Here is a 15,143-nt window from a genome sequence, read left to right as displayed (position 1 = left end):
AAGTGCATCAATAAGAAAATGAGCATTCAATTGGTTCTTGAAAACCATACTTTCTGTCTGGCTTTTGTCTGATAACACAGGCATCACGTCAGGGTCTCACCTGTTCTCCCAATCCCTGCACTGCAGTGGACCACTATCGGGGGTCCCATGGGATGGCCTGTCCACTGAGACCCCAAAGCCTTCACCACTTTCCTCTGCTGTCTTTTCACAGCCCCCAGGAAGTCTATGAGAGTCACTGCCGAGGTGGGAACGCCGTAGTCAGGCCAGCTGAGGTACTGGAAATGACTCACTTGTCTCTGTTCGCATGTCTGATTGGGAAAAAAAAAAAAAAAAAAAAAAAAAAAAACAATTTCCAATGGACTCAATTTAGTTAGTTAACCATCTGGATAGGATTTTCTTTTTAGTATAACAATAATGCTTAAATGTTTTGACGGTTTTAAATATACATAATTTTTGTGCATGATCTTTACTGTGAAAAGAGATTTCTGGGTATGAAACATGCCACACATCAGGTTATAACTGAAAGATAGTGAACTGTAGCAATGAAAGTAGATTGACTGTGTAAAATCCATGAAAAAAGGGCCATCATTATAGATGTATTTCCATTTTAAATTCTCCTCCTCTATAGCAACAAGTTGTTGACCAGAAAGTGCCACAAAAACTGTCCTTCTGATCTGAGTACATATGTTTCTAGTAAAATACGCAGAAAAAGATTTCTACCCAATCTTAATGTTATGGATAATTTGGCAAATTAAATGTATGACATGTTGGCTTTTTTCACCCGTAAGTTTGTTAGTCATAAGTGAGGACATTTTAGTTCTGGTGTGCTTATCAGCATTATGAACTATAGTCTCTGATCTGTTTTGCAATTTTATTTGTGGTAACTTGGGAGTTTTGGGCCTTAATTTACTGCATTATCTTCACATTTTTCCCAGGTATATTTAAAGACGGTGCATTGGAAGGGTAGACAGTACATTTTAAAGGTTCTAAGCTCTGATTGAAATTAATGCTTATTTCACCATGTACCAGTTATTTGGAAAGTTTAACTCCTGATTAAGATGCACTGAGAAATCTTTGCGCGGTCCTTTTCAAACTGGGAAACTGTATAATTGTATGTCTTGTAAAATTTGCTCTATGTCAAGGATTATTTGCACAATGCTAAGATGTTAAAATAATTCAAGTATAAGATCACACTATGAGTTGTTATGGCTCCAAGATAACCATAAAAACCAATATCTAAGTTTAATTAGACAAGTTATTAGAAACCTCAACAATAATCATACTCTTTCTGCACTTATCTGACCAACTGGGTAATATTACTTCTTGAAATATGTCCCAGGTGTGTGCTTTCCAACGATGATACATGGTTGTACTAATGGTTAATTGCTAATGGTTGTACCTCAGTGTTGTGCAGCTCCAGGGTGGTGTGGTTGTAATGGGAGTGATGGTCCACCCTTTGGTTCACCACTGCCATATGGCCGTAGACTTCCTGTCCTCCTTCCTCCAGAGGCCAGTACTGTCCACACTTCCTCCGACCCCCCTCTTCTGTCCTGCAACGCACAGACAAAAGATCCTGATATTCTGAAATACACATTTCTGTTTAACCTCAAAGGACACGATTTTGTTTGCATTAACAAAAAAGTGTCTACATTGATTTTGTGTGTGATCATTGTTGCCCCATGTAAGATTCAACTTAAGTTACCTGGTTGTCATGACAATAACAAGCACGTTTTGTTCCCAGACCATTCTCCAGAAATCACCATAGGTCTTTTCCAGTGGACCTAGACAGCACAAACCAAAAGTAAAATTACTTTTTTCCCCATCAGTGATTTGATTGGAACACAGAACACAGGCTCACTGACATGTTTCCCAGAATGAAATTTCATCTTTATTTGCAGTATTTATATTTTAACTGAAGACATCATCTACATAACCTTAAAAAGAAACATTTTTGAGTTGATACATATCACTGATTCTTGAGAATTTGGATAAATCATGTCCCACTAAGAAAAATGCAATTTCTGCTGGAAATTTACAACATTTTAATGAATAAAAAGAATCAAGGGCATAATCAGGGGGTCCTTTGCACATTTGTAAGGTTTTTTCATAGGTTTATTTTTAATTTGTAATAATTTAATGATTATATGTTGGCCCGTGCCCTACAAAACCAGTTGTCCTCGGATAGGAGATAATCATTTCAACTTGATTAAACAACAAAAAGTAATAATTTCACTGAATAATATCTTTACCACATGAAAGAGTACATCATAATATGTATTAAAAACTACAAACGATGGGTTTTGAACAATATTTACTATTATTTTGTGGTTGCCCAAAATGTGTCCCAGATATTCGTCACCACCGTCAGATATTTATTTAAAAAATAATAATAAAAAAACTATAAGGTCAATTACATTCCTGAGGAGCCCTTTTCAAACCTCCAGCTCTACTGCATGCTTCAAGACCACTCAGGCTCCTGGAAGTTTTCTATTTTCTCTTAAATCTCTTCATATTTTGGGACACTGCTACTGTCACAACCATAAATTGTCAACACCGTCACTTCTGTATAAAAAATATTAAATTAGATTATGGAATAAATGTATACTTTTTAAGAAGAGGTCTGATGCAGGTAGCAACAGGGCGAAAACAAGCTGGCTAATGTGAACAACTCATGCTTATCATGTGAAAGAGCAGGTTTTTGTCACCACCGTCAGACGTCACCACCGTCAGGTTTTCTGTCTGACGGTGATGACTGAAGTCTGAAAAATGCTTATAACAGTGCTCAGCATTGTTATTTTTTATACAAAATAGTTAAATAAAGTTGTTAAGCAAGAAGCCATTGACTTGAGTGGTATAAATTTTGGAAATGTATGTTTTAATGAGGCGACTGTCACCACCGTCACATTAGTGTCACCACTGTCAGAGGCAGTTATATTGGTTTTAAATGAATATGGTTACAATATGTTTCTTTGGTGCTGTTGAATTATTAAAGTAATAGTCTCTTTAATACAAAAATATGTTTTTCAAATTAAAAAAAAAAAACATTACGGTGACGGTGTTGACAAATACAAAGTAGCCTAATAACTGGAAAAACCTATTTTATGAAAAAAATGCAAAATGAGGAGGTTGCACCGGTACATTGCTGAACAGCCAAGACCTTGGCCTATAATGATATACCTTCAGATTTTGTAATTTAACACACTTTTTTTTTTTTTTTCAAAATTAAAACCTGTTTTATCCAAATTCCCAAGAATCAGTGATATGTAAAACTCCACTAAATTACAGTGCCCAAATTTAATAGCTTATTAGTACATCAGTAAGCTTAATGCAAAAATGCTCTTTTCTACAGCCAAATCCAGAGAATATACATAGTCAAACAAAATGCATTTTAGACTTTTAGAACATTATTTACAACCCATATCAGCTATTCATTTAAAATGTGAAATTATGTTTTTTGACATTTTGATTTCACAATCAAACTCGTGCCATGGAGGGCCTAGAGGCTGCAGGTTTTCGTTCCAACCAGCAACTCCACCAGGTGATTTCACTGATTAGTCCCGCCTCTCTGTTTGGAGGTAGGGTGATCAGTGAAATCACCTGGTGGAGTTTTTGGTTGGAATGAAAACCTGCAGCCTCTTGGCCCTCCATGGCACGAGTTTGACACCCCTGGAGTAATTCATGCATTCTTCAAAAATATCTTTAAACCAATAATGATTTTCTTTTCAGTAAATAACACTGATTGCTGTTTTATTTGTATTCTCATCACCATAATCGTAAGTATTCCATTACAACTGAAACTTGATGAGGGCAATTATGAGAAAGAGGACTTGTCTAACCTTGAGTACCAATGTATGCATTCTTCTGTTTGTAGCCATCCATGAAGCTGGCATTGATGTAGTCTGATCTCTGTAGGAGCAACACAGCTGTGTCAAAAAGATCAACCAAGCCCTTGCAGCATCTATGGTATCCAATGTCAATTCAATAAACACTTGAGAATAAAATGAGAACGGTTTAATAAAAATTTGAGTGGTGCCAGGACCTCGACCACATTATGGAGCTCAGACGTCCACCTGGAGCTGCTGCAATATGAGTGGAGTGAGCTAAGAGAAATGTTCCTGACAAGGAACGTAAGTAAGGAAGAAAGTAAAGGATTCAGCACACTACTTGGGATAAAAAGTCAAAAATAGGTGGAAATTGTCTTTTCATGGCTTTATTAACAATGCTCATTGGATATATATATGTCCAAAAAGTGCAAATACCAACAACAGACAAACAATTTGGTACATCTTTGCCATTGTCTTGAAAAGACAGAGGAAAATGCAATATTGAAAAAACATTGTTTTGATACCACATCTTCCTCGGTATTCTAAGTCCCTTATCGAGCTAAAAATGGATTAATAAAGCCATGAAAATACAGTTCCTGTCCCTTTATTCTCATATGTAGTGTGCCGATTCTTTGCCTTTTCCCATTTAGTAGACTGATTGGACCCTACCCACCTGCTGCTTATCGTACTGAAGGAGTGATCACGGGCACAACAGTTCTACGAGCTTTGGTGTGAATGACAACTGTAACATGTTTGTTACTGAGGATTTTGGAAAGCACAAACCTCATTCCTTCGGGCTTTCAAACGAACTCTTGTTTGATCAAGGCACAGGACGTCTCCATAGCGATTCCTCTCCTGATTGTATGCTGCTCTGTAGACAATAAAATGGTCACATTTAGTATTGGCATCTACAGCTAGTAGCCTGCTTCTGCCAATACTTAAAAGTGACAGTTTACAAATAGTGAACCACCAGCTAGTTCTCAATCCTCTCAGGGAGTTAACTGCATTTACCTGGCATTGAAAGTCTAAAGCTTTGTTCAGACTGCAGGCAAATCAGATTTGTTTCTCAAATCAGATCTTTAAGACAGACTGTCTGCACTGTTACTTGCAAGTTATCAGAACGGATTTGTGTGTCCAGACATCACCAACCTATCTGCATGAGTTGCTGTGGTAATGACATAGGTGTCAGGAACTAAATATGCTGGTGATGTGGCTTTCCAACATGGAAGTATGAGAGATGTACAGAAGCCTGCCCCCCAAAGTGCCGGCACACAATTTATTTCAGCATCTGTACATAGTCTGTTAATCTCTGTGCTGTCCTCCATACTCCTCTGTTAGTAGCAGCATGGATTCTGCTCAGCTGCTCTGATGTACGTCTATCACTCTGGATTTGACATGGTCAAGTGATGCAAACGATAGTTTGTAATAATTTGGGTATGTTTACTGAGACACATCTGTAGAAATCCAATTGAAAATCCAATTGGAATCAAACAACCTCCAACTGTAGTTTGGATCAGATTTGCAAAAATCATGCGGTTTTGGGCTGTTCAGATTTTTTAAAATCAATCTGGATACAATCTGGACATGCCAAAAAATGGATTTGGGCTGGCAGTCTGAATAAGGCCTAACTCAACCCCAATTGGGCAGCTAGAATGAAAGTCCCTGGCCCCTGGCACAGGTGTTGTCTGATTAGACATATACTCAGACCTCTATATATTAAATGCTATGCTGGGTCCAAACTTTGACCAAGGTCACTGTCCTATGATAGACAATATAGGTTGTCCCGTCCTAACAGCTGCAACAAAACTATCATAGAGAGCCAGTAAAATGTCAATCAAGTCCTGAGTAGAAGTCAACATAAGTGAAAACACCTGTGTGGGTGCCCAGGGACTTGAAAAGCTCCAGGTCCTAAAAGCCAAATATGGGAACCAGTGATGTGATGCATATCCAGAGCACAAAATATCAGCCCATCCCTTCAGCAGATGTCTGCTGCTGTGGACTCACAGTGCACAGTGGAAGGTCCCAGGTGGCTGTTCTTTGCGGAGCTCCTCATACTCTTGATGAACGCCTGAGCGCTGAAGTCTGCCGAGGTGTGTCAGCAGCTCCTGTGGGCGCATGGCCTCAGGCCCAGGGGTATGAATGGATGTGTCATCTACCGGGATGCCCACCAGCTCGTCCACGGGGTCCACATGTCCATTCTGGCCAGCTAGTAGCTGCTGATTCCAGCTGTGTGCGTCCAGAGGCAAGAGGCCTCCTAGGTGCTGGGGAAGACAATCTCTGGGGAGGTGGTGGCGCAGCTCAGCCATTTTCACCATCTGAACCTGGAGTTAGAAAAAGCATAGACAGGACAAAGTCAGGGCTTCCTTGTAGTCAGGATGGATGATCTGCCTTTAAATGGCATCCATATTCAATCTGGACCATTTTAGGCCTTCACACTTCGTTCTTCAACTTCTTATTTTTTTATTCTTTTCTGCTCAAAGTGCCTGCAGCTCAGAAACTATATTCAAACTTATCAGGTCAGTTTGAAATCTCATCCAGCATACTTTGTGAAAAATTGAAGTATTAAGAAATGATTAAGACCCATCATATACCCTCTCTCGAAGCTTCTCCTTGAGCAGCAGGCTGAGCAGATTGTAGGGCACTCGGAACCAGACAGGGGCACCAACAATCAACACTTTCTTCAGCCTGGCGGGAAACGCCCCCTGGTGGGTAGAGACATCACACATTTCATCTGCTTCACACATTTTAACTATTGAAAGTATTTAAGTGACATTTTCAGTGCCCCCACCCTTCTTTAAAAGCCACTGGTTCAGAAAACTGTGTACCTTATTGTCCTTGCTGGTCTAAGATAAAAGTGGTAAGGCTGTCTATTCTCTATTATTCACACCGTGACTAGTGCACTTAGAGAGGGACACAAGAGTGGCACACCAACACATTCTCTGAGTAAATTATTTCTGAGTGTGATCTGAGATTGACTTGCACAAATACATAAGTAGTCTGCTCCCTTAACACCGAGATAAATTATCAGCAATTGCATACGTTATTCAACTTGCCTGAGGACAACTCATTGGCTGCATTTTTTTATCATCATATAGACAGGGGGTAAAATACATGTCACCAATTCTTCATTGCGTACTTGGCCACATGAGCATCTGTGTTGATGCCTACCAGTGACATACTGCTAGGTCCTTAAGACACAAATCACTTCTATGCACACACAAATAAAACTGAATGCTAAAAGAAGAACCAACGTAGTGTCTAAGATATCCCTGATATATAGATGACATCATTGCAGTGAACAATCAATTCAATGAGCCATTCATTTTTTCCTTAGGATGGATATCTTAAAATTGAAAGACATAACCCACACTGAGACGGGAATTCTCCATTGTAGGATGAAAGCAATCACTCAGAATAGCTTTGTATTAATATGCATTAAAATTGCCCTTGAATCAAATGCAATAATAGCAGAAAATGCATTCCAACATGTGACATTTAGTATAAATCTGTCTTAATCGACCTAACTCTGTATCTATTATATTTGTATAGTGAATCAGTCATTTCCTTTTGTTTGGTATTTGCCTGTACAAAATTATTTACTGTGTATTTGTAAAATGCTGCTCTGGTGTTCCAACCTTGAGTAAATTGAGGATCTTCTTGCTCAGGTCCAGTTCAAAGTTTGTATAGTTGGAGCCTGCCATGTCATAGATGAACACCAAGCCATTCCTTTGGGTCTCAAAGCTGTGGGCAAACAGAGGTGACTGAGGCATGGATCTATCGTGGCATATTTTTTACTTCTTAAAATGCTCAGGTGGCAGCTAAGTTAAGTATTTTATTCTAAAGTTAGATATTTACAGGTTGAAGGGAAATGGCATGCATTCTATTGCATAGAAATGAAACTAAGGAATAATACTGATGCTATCGCCATCATAAGACCGAAAAATTCTCTGGAAAACAATATCATTTTTATTCAAATCACCCATCATCTTGAAATACTGTGTGATTAATTGAGGGCATGTTTTTTCTATAGCTGTTATGAACATTTAAAAAAAAAAAAAATTTTAATACAAAATATCAAACCAAGAAGAAAATAGAAATCCTAAGAAAACTAAAATTAAAATGAGCCTATACATTTGGTCTGCAAGTTCATGTAAAATCCTGCATCAGCATCAAATTCCGAAGCATGATAAGTCTGTTTGAGAAAGCACTGTATACCAAAACTCAAATGCTATTTCAAAAATGATTTTCATCTGTTTTTATCTGGTTACCAATCAAGAATACAGATCGAACGAGTAAAGTACAATCCTCACCTCTCCACCGCTCGATCCAGGAGGTAGAAGAGGGCCTGGAGCACCACATGGTTCCCTGTCTTGTTGGGGTGGTGAAGCTTGGCTGTGTACAAGGCAATAGAGGCCCCCGATGGGTCCCGGACACTCTGGAGTAAAGGACACAAACAAACAAACGTGTAAAAAGGAGCAAGCTTACACCAGCTATGAACTCAATGTGAACAGCTTATTACTTTTTCACTACCAGTAAAAGTTCCCTGTACTGAAGTGAAGCATGTGTTAGCACCTGGGAAATTCTCTAATACAGATCGCCTGGACGAGCCTGATAGTGTGGGGGGCACCTGGAGCTGAGAACTGTGTGCCTCTTGATGTGAAGCAGAAATGCTTCCTGTATACTGTTTTTTATTAAAAGGTACACAACAAATGGATGTGAGCCAGTGACCAGACATGTGGTACCACTTTTAGAGCCCATGAATAAGGCAATCAGACACAGGCACTGTACTCAACAAATCAAAAACTCTCACTTTTGATTTTCTTTTATGTTCACTTTTTTCCTGCATCTTACATAAATCCCTTGGATTTTGTCATTCAGTGCCTGAAACATGCTGTCTACAAAGAAGTTTAATCAGTTGACTGAATGTGTTTTTAGCAGCGTGGTTGGTTTTAAATTTGACAAAAAGATTGCCAAATGGATTCCATGAAAAAATGTAGAGTGAATTATGACCACAGGGGGGCACTTTGGTTCATATGCTAGCAGCTGGCATAATGCCAAAAAGGGCTGTCAACAATTCAGTAGGAGGAGCGCTTCTTGACAATAATAATGACACCAATTCTAGCAGACCTTATTTTTCCAGAGAGACAGAGAACATCTCCTTCCAATATCAAACATTATCAGTGTGTGGGGCTGCTTGTATATGAGAACTGAAGGGTCTTCACCTAAATACAAGCTGACCAAGGACGCTCCGGAACCTTCCTTTGTAAGCAAATAAGCCTGTGTTCTCTGACATGGGGCTAAAAATACCTCGGACAGGATATGAGGCCTGCCGCTGAGGCTAGAGAAGTCCAACGTCAGACAAGAGGATGTGCAGGATCAATGCCACTGTGGCATGTAACTGGGGGAGGACGGAAGGACGCAAGGCCAGAGAGAGGGAATGTGCAAGTGTGTATGTGTGTTTGGTGGCGTTTCATGGTTGTAATTTGGCTGACAAAGGCTAATTTGAACTGGCAATGGGAAGCTGCTTGGTTTAAGGGTCAGGAAATCAATATCTCACAGTGCTTAATTGCTTCTGAGGATCCAACATTCCCTATGTAAGAAGCTCACTTTTTTGTTTGGTGGATGTGTAGGGGATACATGTCTATAAACACTGTCTCTTACCAACACAGTGAACTTGCCGCTGAGCAGCTCTGAACGTAGAGGTTCTTCCTGTGGCTGGAGTCTGACAATTCCTTCTTTTAGACGCGTCTCCTTAAGAAAACAGATCACAGCAGGTACAGTCAAGGCTTTGATGTGACTAAAACAGACAGTCACTTTGAGGTGAATTTGTTTCTGTGAGCAACACTAGTATACCCATAACAGTCCAGAAAGCGGGACCCGTCCCTTTGATGCCACTCACAAGGTTTAGTGGCTGTTTTTTCTTGTTCTAATTGAGGGACTGAGGTTAGAGAGGTAGTTTTTTCCATTTATGCTTTTCATATATTGTTTAATTATGTTTCTGTTATGTAGTCCTTTGAGACTAACTTTGATTAAAAGTTATTACAACAAATCAGTGTTAGGTGGGCCTCTGCACCCAGAGGAACAGGCACCCATCTCTAAAAATACCATTAATATTGTTTTCATATTAGATGGTTAATTTTCACATAGTCTAAATTGTTTCAGAGGCTTGAGATTACATATGTGACTTTTGTTTTAGTAGTGATAACTGAAAGTGAAAAAGGTGGGAGAGAGAATAATGAAAATCACAATTCTGAATGGATGTGCTATGCACCATAGCCCGTTAAATCACGAGAGCATCCATACTCCCATTATCTTAATTGGAGAAAGGAACTTAACAGAACTTCACATATCAGTTTTCCAAAAGCTTTCTTTAAAACCTGCAACTGGAGGCATCGGCCTCTCAAGACTGAAGAATGTTTCATCCTGTTAAAACAAAGCCAAACATTTTGACAAGCCAAATCATGACCCTGGCAACCAAGATACTCTTAACTGTCAAGAATGTGTCAACTTCATTGGAGAAAAAAAAAGAAACAACACATTTCAACTTTCTTACATTTGTGGTGCTTAATGATTTATTATGTGCTCTGTTTCATTTTTCAGAGACAGAGCAAAGTTTAGTTGAAAGTACTCCACAGTGCAAAATTGAAGAGAATTGATTTTACTCACGAAATGCACTCTCAAGACCACCTGAGCCGACCAGTCATTTGCTTTGAATCCCAGATTGGCTTGGTTGTTTGTATTTTTTCCCCAACTAAACAAGCACCTCACTGGAAACTTTCCCTCTTTAGTTCCCCCTTACAAATCACTTGCACCAAACCTCTGTCCTGGCACTGATGCAGCACTAAACCGAGTTAAATGAACTGTGGCATGGCGGGGGAGACTAATCCCTCACAAAGTCACATTCAAAGCATTCATAAATGAAACAAATTTATGCAGGCCAAGTATTCATTGCTGAAATAAGACCAACCTTGGCGATTAAAGAGGCTTTGCTAAGGTAGGTGGTAAAGTCTTGCCACGTCTCGAAGCTATTCAGGTCATTATAGCTGGTGCAAAGCATTTTGGAACTTTCCATTTGCTCCAGTGGATAGATTGGAGCAGGTAAGTCCAGTTTTGAGTGAGATTATATCATTTTTATATCAACCTAAGGCATGTTAAAAATCGTTCAGAATAAAAAGTAACTGCAGTACAGAGAATTTAGGGGAAAAATGAGACATCATAATCCATAACTTCCTTGTATTTATTGTGTGGCTCAGAGGAGAAGGTCTTGATTAATATCTGGATGTGTTTTCATATCATAAAATTAATGAGGATGGTCACTGAGTCCTACTGTCTGATCCACTAGTCCTGCCCTCGAGGATTCATCCTGTTCGTTTCATCTCATAATTTTGCGGTTTGATGGTAATATCACCAAGGTCACCAACTGCTATTTCAGTGACATTTGGTAAGCAGCAATCTTTTCTCTGCTATGTCTGATTATGTTCTGCCCTAAGTGAATCCTTAAATGCTTCTCATCTTGTCCCCAGTTGCTCCTAGTTTGCAGAAGCCACCATCTTTCTATCACATCTGTTTTAAGTGTATGGGATTCATGATGCAGTGCATGTTTTACATTTGGGCCTGCCTCACTCCACACTTGTCCTCAGGGAAATAGTCAGGACAACACAAAGCAAACGGAAAATAATGAAGAAAAAAGGAGAAAAACAGTTAGGTTCATTAAAGAAATGATTGGATGTTGCATGCCAAAGCTATTTTGGCTCACTACCTGGAGGACATTTTAGTCATTAAGTCCGGCAAAACAAAATGTTGGATTCCTCATTCGCTCTATCATAACCTTAAACATAATGATAAATGATCTTTTATTATAAAAATACAAAAAGGTATTTCTTGATAATCTTACAGTTATTTGGTAAACTGTGTAACCCAACATGCTGCTTCTTGAAATATCCCCCCAGTGTATGATTCAGTGTGTGTGTGTGCTTGGCCTGGGCTTTTTGGTGCATCTGCTTAGGCCATCTCTTGCTTGGCTCGGCCTTCTGAAGAGATCTGTTCAATGAAAAAGGCCTTGTGTTGCAGAGACAGACATATTGAGAGGCTTAGAGCTCTTGCTGATTAGAGATGGCTCCACATGATGCCCAATGGATTGAGCTGCATCTGAATATAAATTCGAAATGTTTTTTTTAATCACCATATGTACATGTTTGTCCTCCCATTTCATTTTGAAAACGATTGATGCCACTCTTGGTCCGGCAGCATTTAAAATGTCCTACACCGAGTGCAGCAGACACAATAAAAACAACACCGGATGCAAACACAGGATGTAACAAAATATTTTGTGAACTTTTGCAAAAATAACTGTCTTTGTACAGATAAAGTCCTTTGAAATGGTGGCATCAGCTCTTTCTGGGAGATGTCTGAGAAGCACTTTGCTTGCAGTGGCATTATACATACCAGCTACCCTGACCAGCACCATTTCTGATAGCCCAATGTACAACTGACTATGCAGAAATAATGGCTATAACCAGACTAGAGAAAGAGGGATACCTGAAAAGGATTATTGTCATGTGGGTCTCAGATGATATTATGAATCCTAATACAGTTCTGCTTAACATATGCCCACATGGATTAAATTCAGGCTTACCCAAGGGTGAGTAGTTCTGTGGCTGTCATATTAAAGCTCAATCAATTTTCTGATCAATCACAGCACTTGTGGATGCATCATATCCAGAGCGGAGACATGATGCACCCCACAGTCAAAAACAGCACAGAAATGGTCTATGTCTGTTGAACTGTGCTGAGACAGACAAGTTCTACACTTAAAGTTGAGATGACATGAAAAAACTGTGCATCTCACAATATATGCCAAAAAAGATTTCTTTGTATTGTTATATCAGAATACAATCATGTTTTCTTCCTGCAAAGTAAAATATGATGCATGCTTATGTAGGCATGAACCAACTGATTTCAACCCATAATATCATGACATCCACTCATCAATCTTCTGCTTTTAGTGGCACAGGGCTAAGATTCATACCCATTTTTTGTTGTTCAAATACAATTCCCTCCAGCATTTATGTCCCATCTGCACTGCAAAAACTCCTGATTTAACCCATAACTGGAATCTTATATCTAGCAATGAAGTTTTTTTGATCTTCTCCTGAGAATAATGTACATTGCAAGAGCAGATTAGGTAAGATCATTAAGATTATTTGAGTAATCCTTGTCTTTTTTCTTAGTTAGTAAATCTTAGTTATTTTACATGCATATCAAGCTAAATTACTGTCAGATACATTGTTTGAGGCCACATTGTGTCTTTTAAGACTCTTAGCTGTGAGAATTTGTTTCAAGACAACTCAGTAACAAATGTACACAATCATTGCAAAAATTAACTAAATATCTAAATAAAAGAAATAAATAAATCATTTGAAAAGATGCAGGCTAGAAATAAGAGAAATTATCTGCCAGTGCGGTGAGATAATTTCACTTGGTAAGATTTCTTGAAATAAAACATATCTAGGCTTTACAAAAGTGAGATATCTCTTGAAAAAAAAAAGAGTAACACACTCATTCCAAGTACTGTTTTAAGTCAAATAAACTCAATACTAGCTTGTCAACTCCTTTCACTGTTTGTTTCTTTCTTGATTTGAGTGAAAAGATATTAAAACCAGAGGTACTAAACAAAATTATTTTTTTAGAGAGAGAGTTATCATCATTAGCTTTAATTAATGTGTGCTTAATGAAATTAAGCACAGAGAACTGGCATTGTCAACAATTCTTTATTCAACTTAATTGCCTTCTGAAAGATTACAACAACTGAGGGAGAACAGGCAGAGACTCAAAAGCCTGACTCAAAATTAAATTTATTCCCACAACTGTGATTGGGTAGCCATGCCCCGATTAGTTTCACCTGTGTCATGGTCTCTGTGATTCCCCACCTCAGTGCCAGTTCATCTTTGTCCTTAGCATCAAGTATTTCAGTGTTATTTCCTAGCCTTGTGCATTATCTCCTAGTGTGTTTCTGAGCTCTGCTCATTTTCCTGGACTTTGCCTGCGCCTTCTCCTTGCCAGACTTATTGCCTGGTTATTCACCTGCTATATAGACCCCTGCCTGTTACACTGGACCTTGATTTTGCCTTCACTTTACCAGACCTGTTGCCTGAATACTTGCCTGTGACTGTTGTACCTGATATAGATGGAATTTAATTTTATCCGGTGTTGAGTCAGTCCCTTCCTATTCTCCCTCAGTTGTCATAATCTTTCAGAAAGCAATTAAGTTGAATAAAGAATTATTGACAATGTCAATTCTGTGTGCTTGATTTCATTTAGTGTAAATGCTTTGTCTTATTTTAAGACAGAAAAGCTAACAGTGAAATTGACAAGCTAGTATTGAGTTTATTTGACTTAGTGGAGTACTTGGAAAGAATGTTTTACTACTTATTTCAAGAGCTATCTCACTTTTGTAAAGCTTAGATAGCTTAGAAATCTTACCAAGTGAAATTATCTTGCTGCACTAGCAGATAATTTCACTTATTTCTAGCCTGTATTTTCTCAAATCAAGTATATATTTATTTAGATAGTTAATTTTTGCAGTATGTCTATACTGTTTCCCTTGGGAATATGTTACCATACAGAAGTTAGATACTCTTGAAATGCCATTTCATCTGGATTTTAAAACACTATCAGCTGTTCATAGCCGTTGTTAGGCACCATAAGATGTGCGACATTGCCCAACTGCACTCTGTTCTGTGCAGATGCAAACTTTAGCTTGTTGACATCTTGAATGAGTCACACCATGTCTCCTCACCCTGTAGCTGTGGAATAGCTCAATGGCTCTGAGGACATCAAACTTGCGGGCCATGAGGAACTTGACGGCCAGCTCCCAGGACAATGGTGACACTCCATGCTGACTGGTCCACTTGTTGATTTCCTCCAGAAACTGCTTCGTAGCCTGAAACAGACCAAATTGCAGTCACATACATTTTGTATTCCCATAAAGTTAACTTAAGATCAGGAAGGAAGTGAAACTGGGCTTTGAACTTGATATCCTTTGAGGAAGTGCTACATGTATATAGCCTCATAAAATGTGACACCATTTCATGGCATGGTACAAAGTTTAGGGTAGTGTTTCATACAGGACAATGGGGATCCTGTTCAGTGTGACAGTGTTTGTGTATGTACAATTATGGGTATATATATATAAAAAAAAAATAAGGCCATAAAGGGAAGGCAGGCCAACCAAAGTTTTTCTCATTTATTTTCACTCTTATCTTAGGGAATTTTTCATAGCAACAATAATGTGACAAAAATTTCATATACAACAGGTGT

The 15,143-nt window shown here is 38.7% G+C and overlaps 1 protein-coding gene across 1 annotated transcript in view; it reads right to left on the bottom strand.

The window, feature by feature from the left end:
- Nucleotides 1-15,143, bottom strand: part of ptpn9a (protein tyrosine phosphatase non-receptor type 9a) — a 28,807-nt gene that overhangs the window by 2,606 nt on the left and 11,058 nt on the right. Inside the window, exons 2-12 of the mRNA XM_030053910.1 lie at nucleotides 14,623-14,766; nucleotides 9,486-9,575; nucleotides 8,135-8,259; nucleotides 7,460-7,565; nucleotides 6,416-6,526; nucleotides 5,829-6,145; nucleotides 4,608-4,695; nucleotides 3,837-3,906; nucleotides 1,703-1,781; nucleotides 1,400-1,550; nucleotides 101-308 (exon numbers count right to left, since the gene is read on the bottom strand). Of these exons, the coding sequence (XP_029909770.1) occupies nucleotides 101-308; nucleotides 1,400-1,550; nucleotides 1,703-1,781; nucleotides 3,837-3,906; nucleotides 4,608-4,695; nucleotides 5,829-6,145; nucleotides 6,416-6,526; nucleotides 7,460-7,565; nucleotides 8,135-8,259; nucleotides 9,486-9,575; nucleotides 14,623-14,766 (1,489 nt within the window). The remainder of the gene's footprint in view (nucleotides 1-100; nucleotides 309-1,399; nucleotides 1,551-1,702; nucleotides 1,782-3,836; nucleotides 3,907-4,607; nucleotides 4,696-5,828; nucleotides 6,146-6,415; nucleotides 6,527-7,459; nucleotides 7,566-8,134; nucleotides 8,260-9,485; nucleotides 9,576-14,622; nucleotides 14,767-15,143) is intronic.

This window comes from Myripristis murdjan, chromosome 6, assembly GCF_902150065.1.
Source record: "Myripristis murdjan chromosome 6, fMyrMur1.1, whole genome shotgun sequence".
Lineage (NCBI taxonomy): Eukaryota > Metazoa > Chordata > Actinopteri > Holocentriformes > Holocentridae > Myripristis > Myripristis murdjan.
The sequence above is the reverse complement of the archived record's forward strand: the minus strand, read 5'-3'. Positions and strand labels throughout refer to the sequence as shown.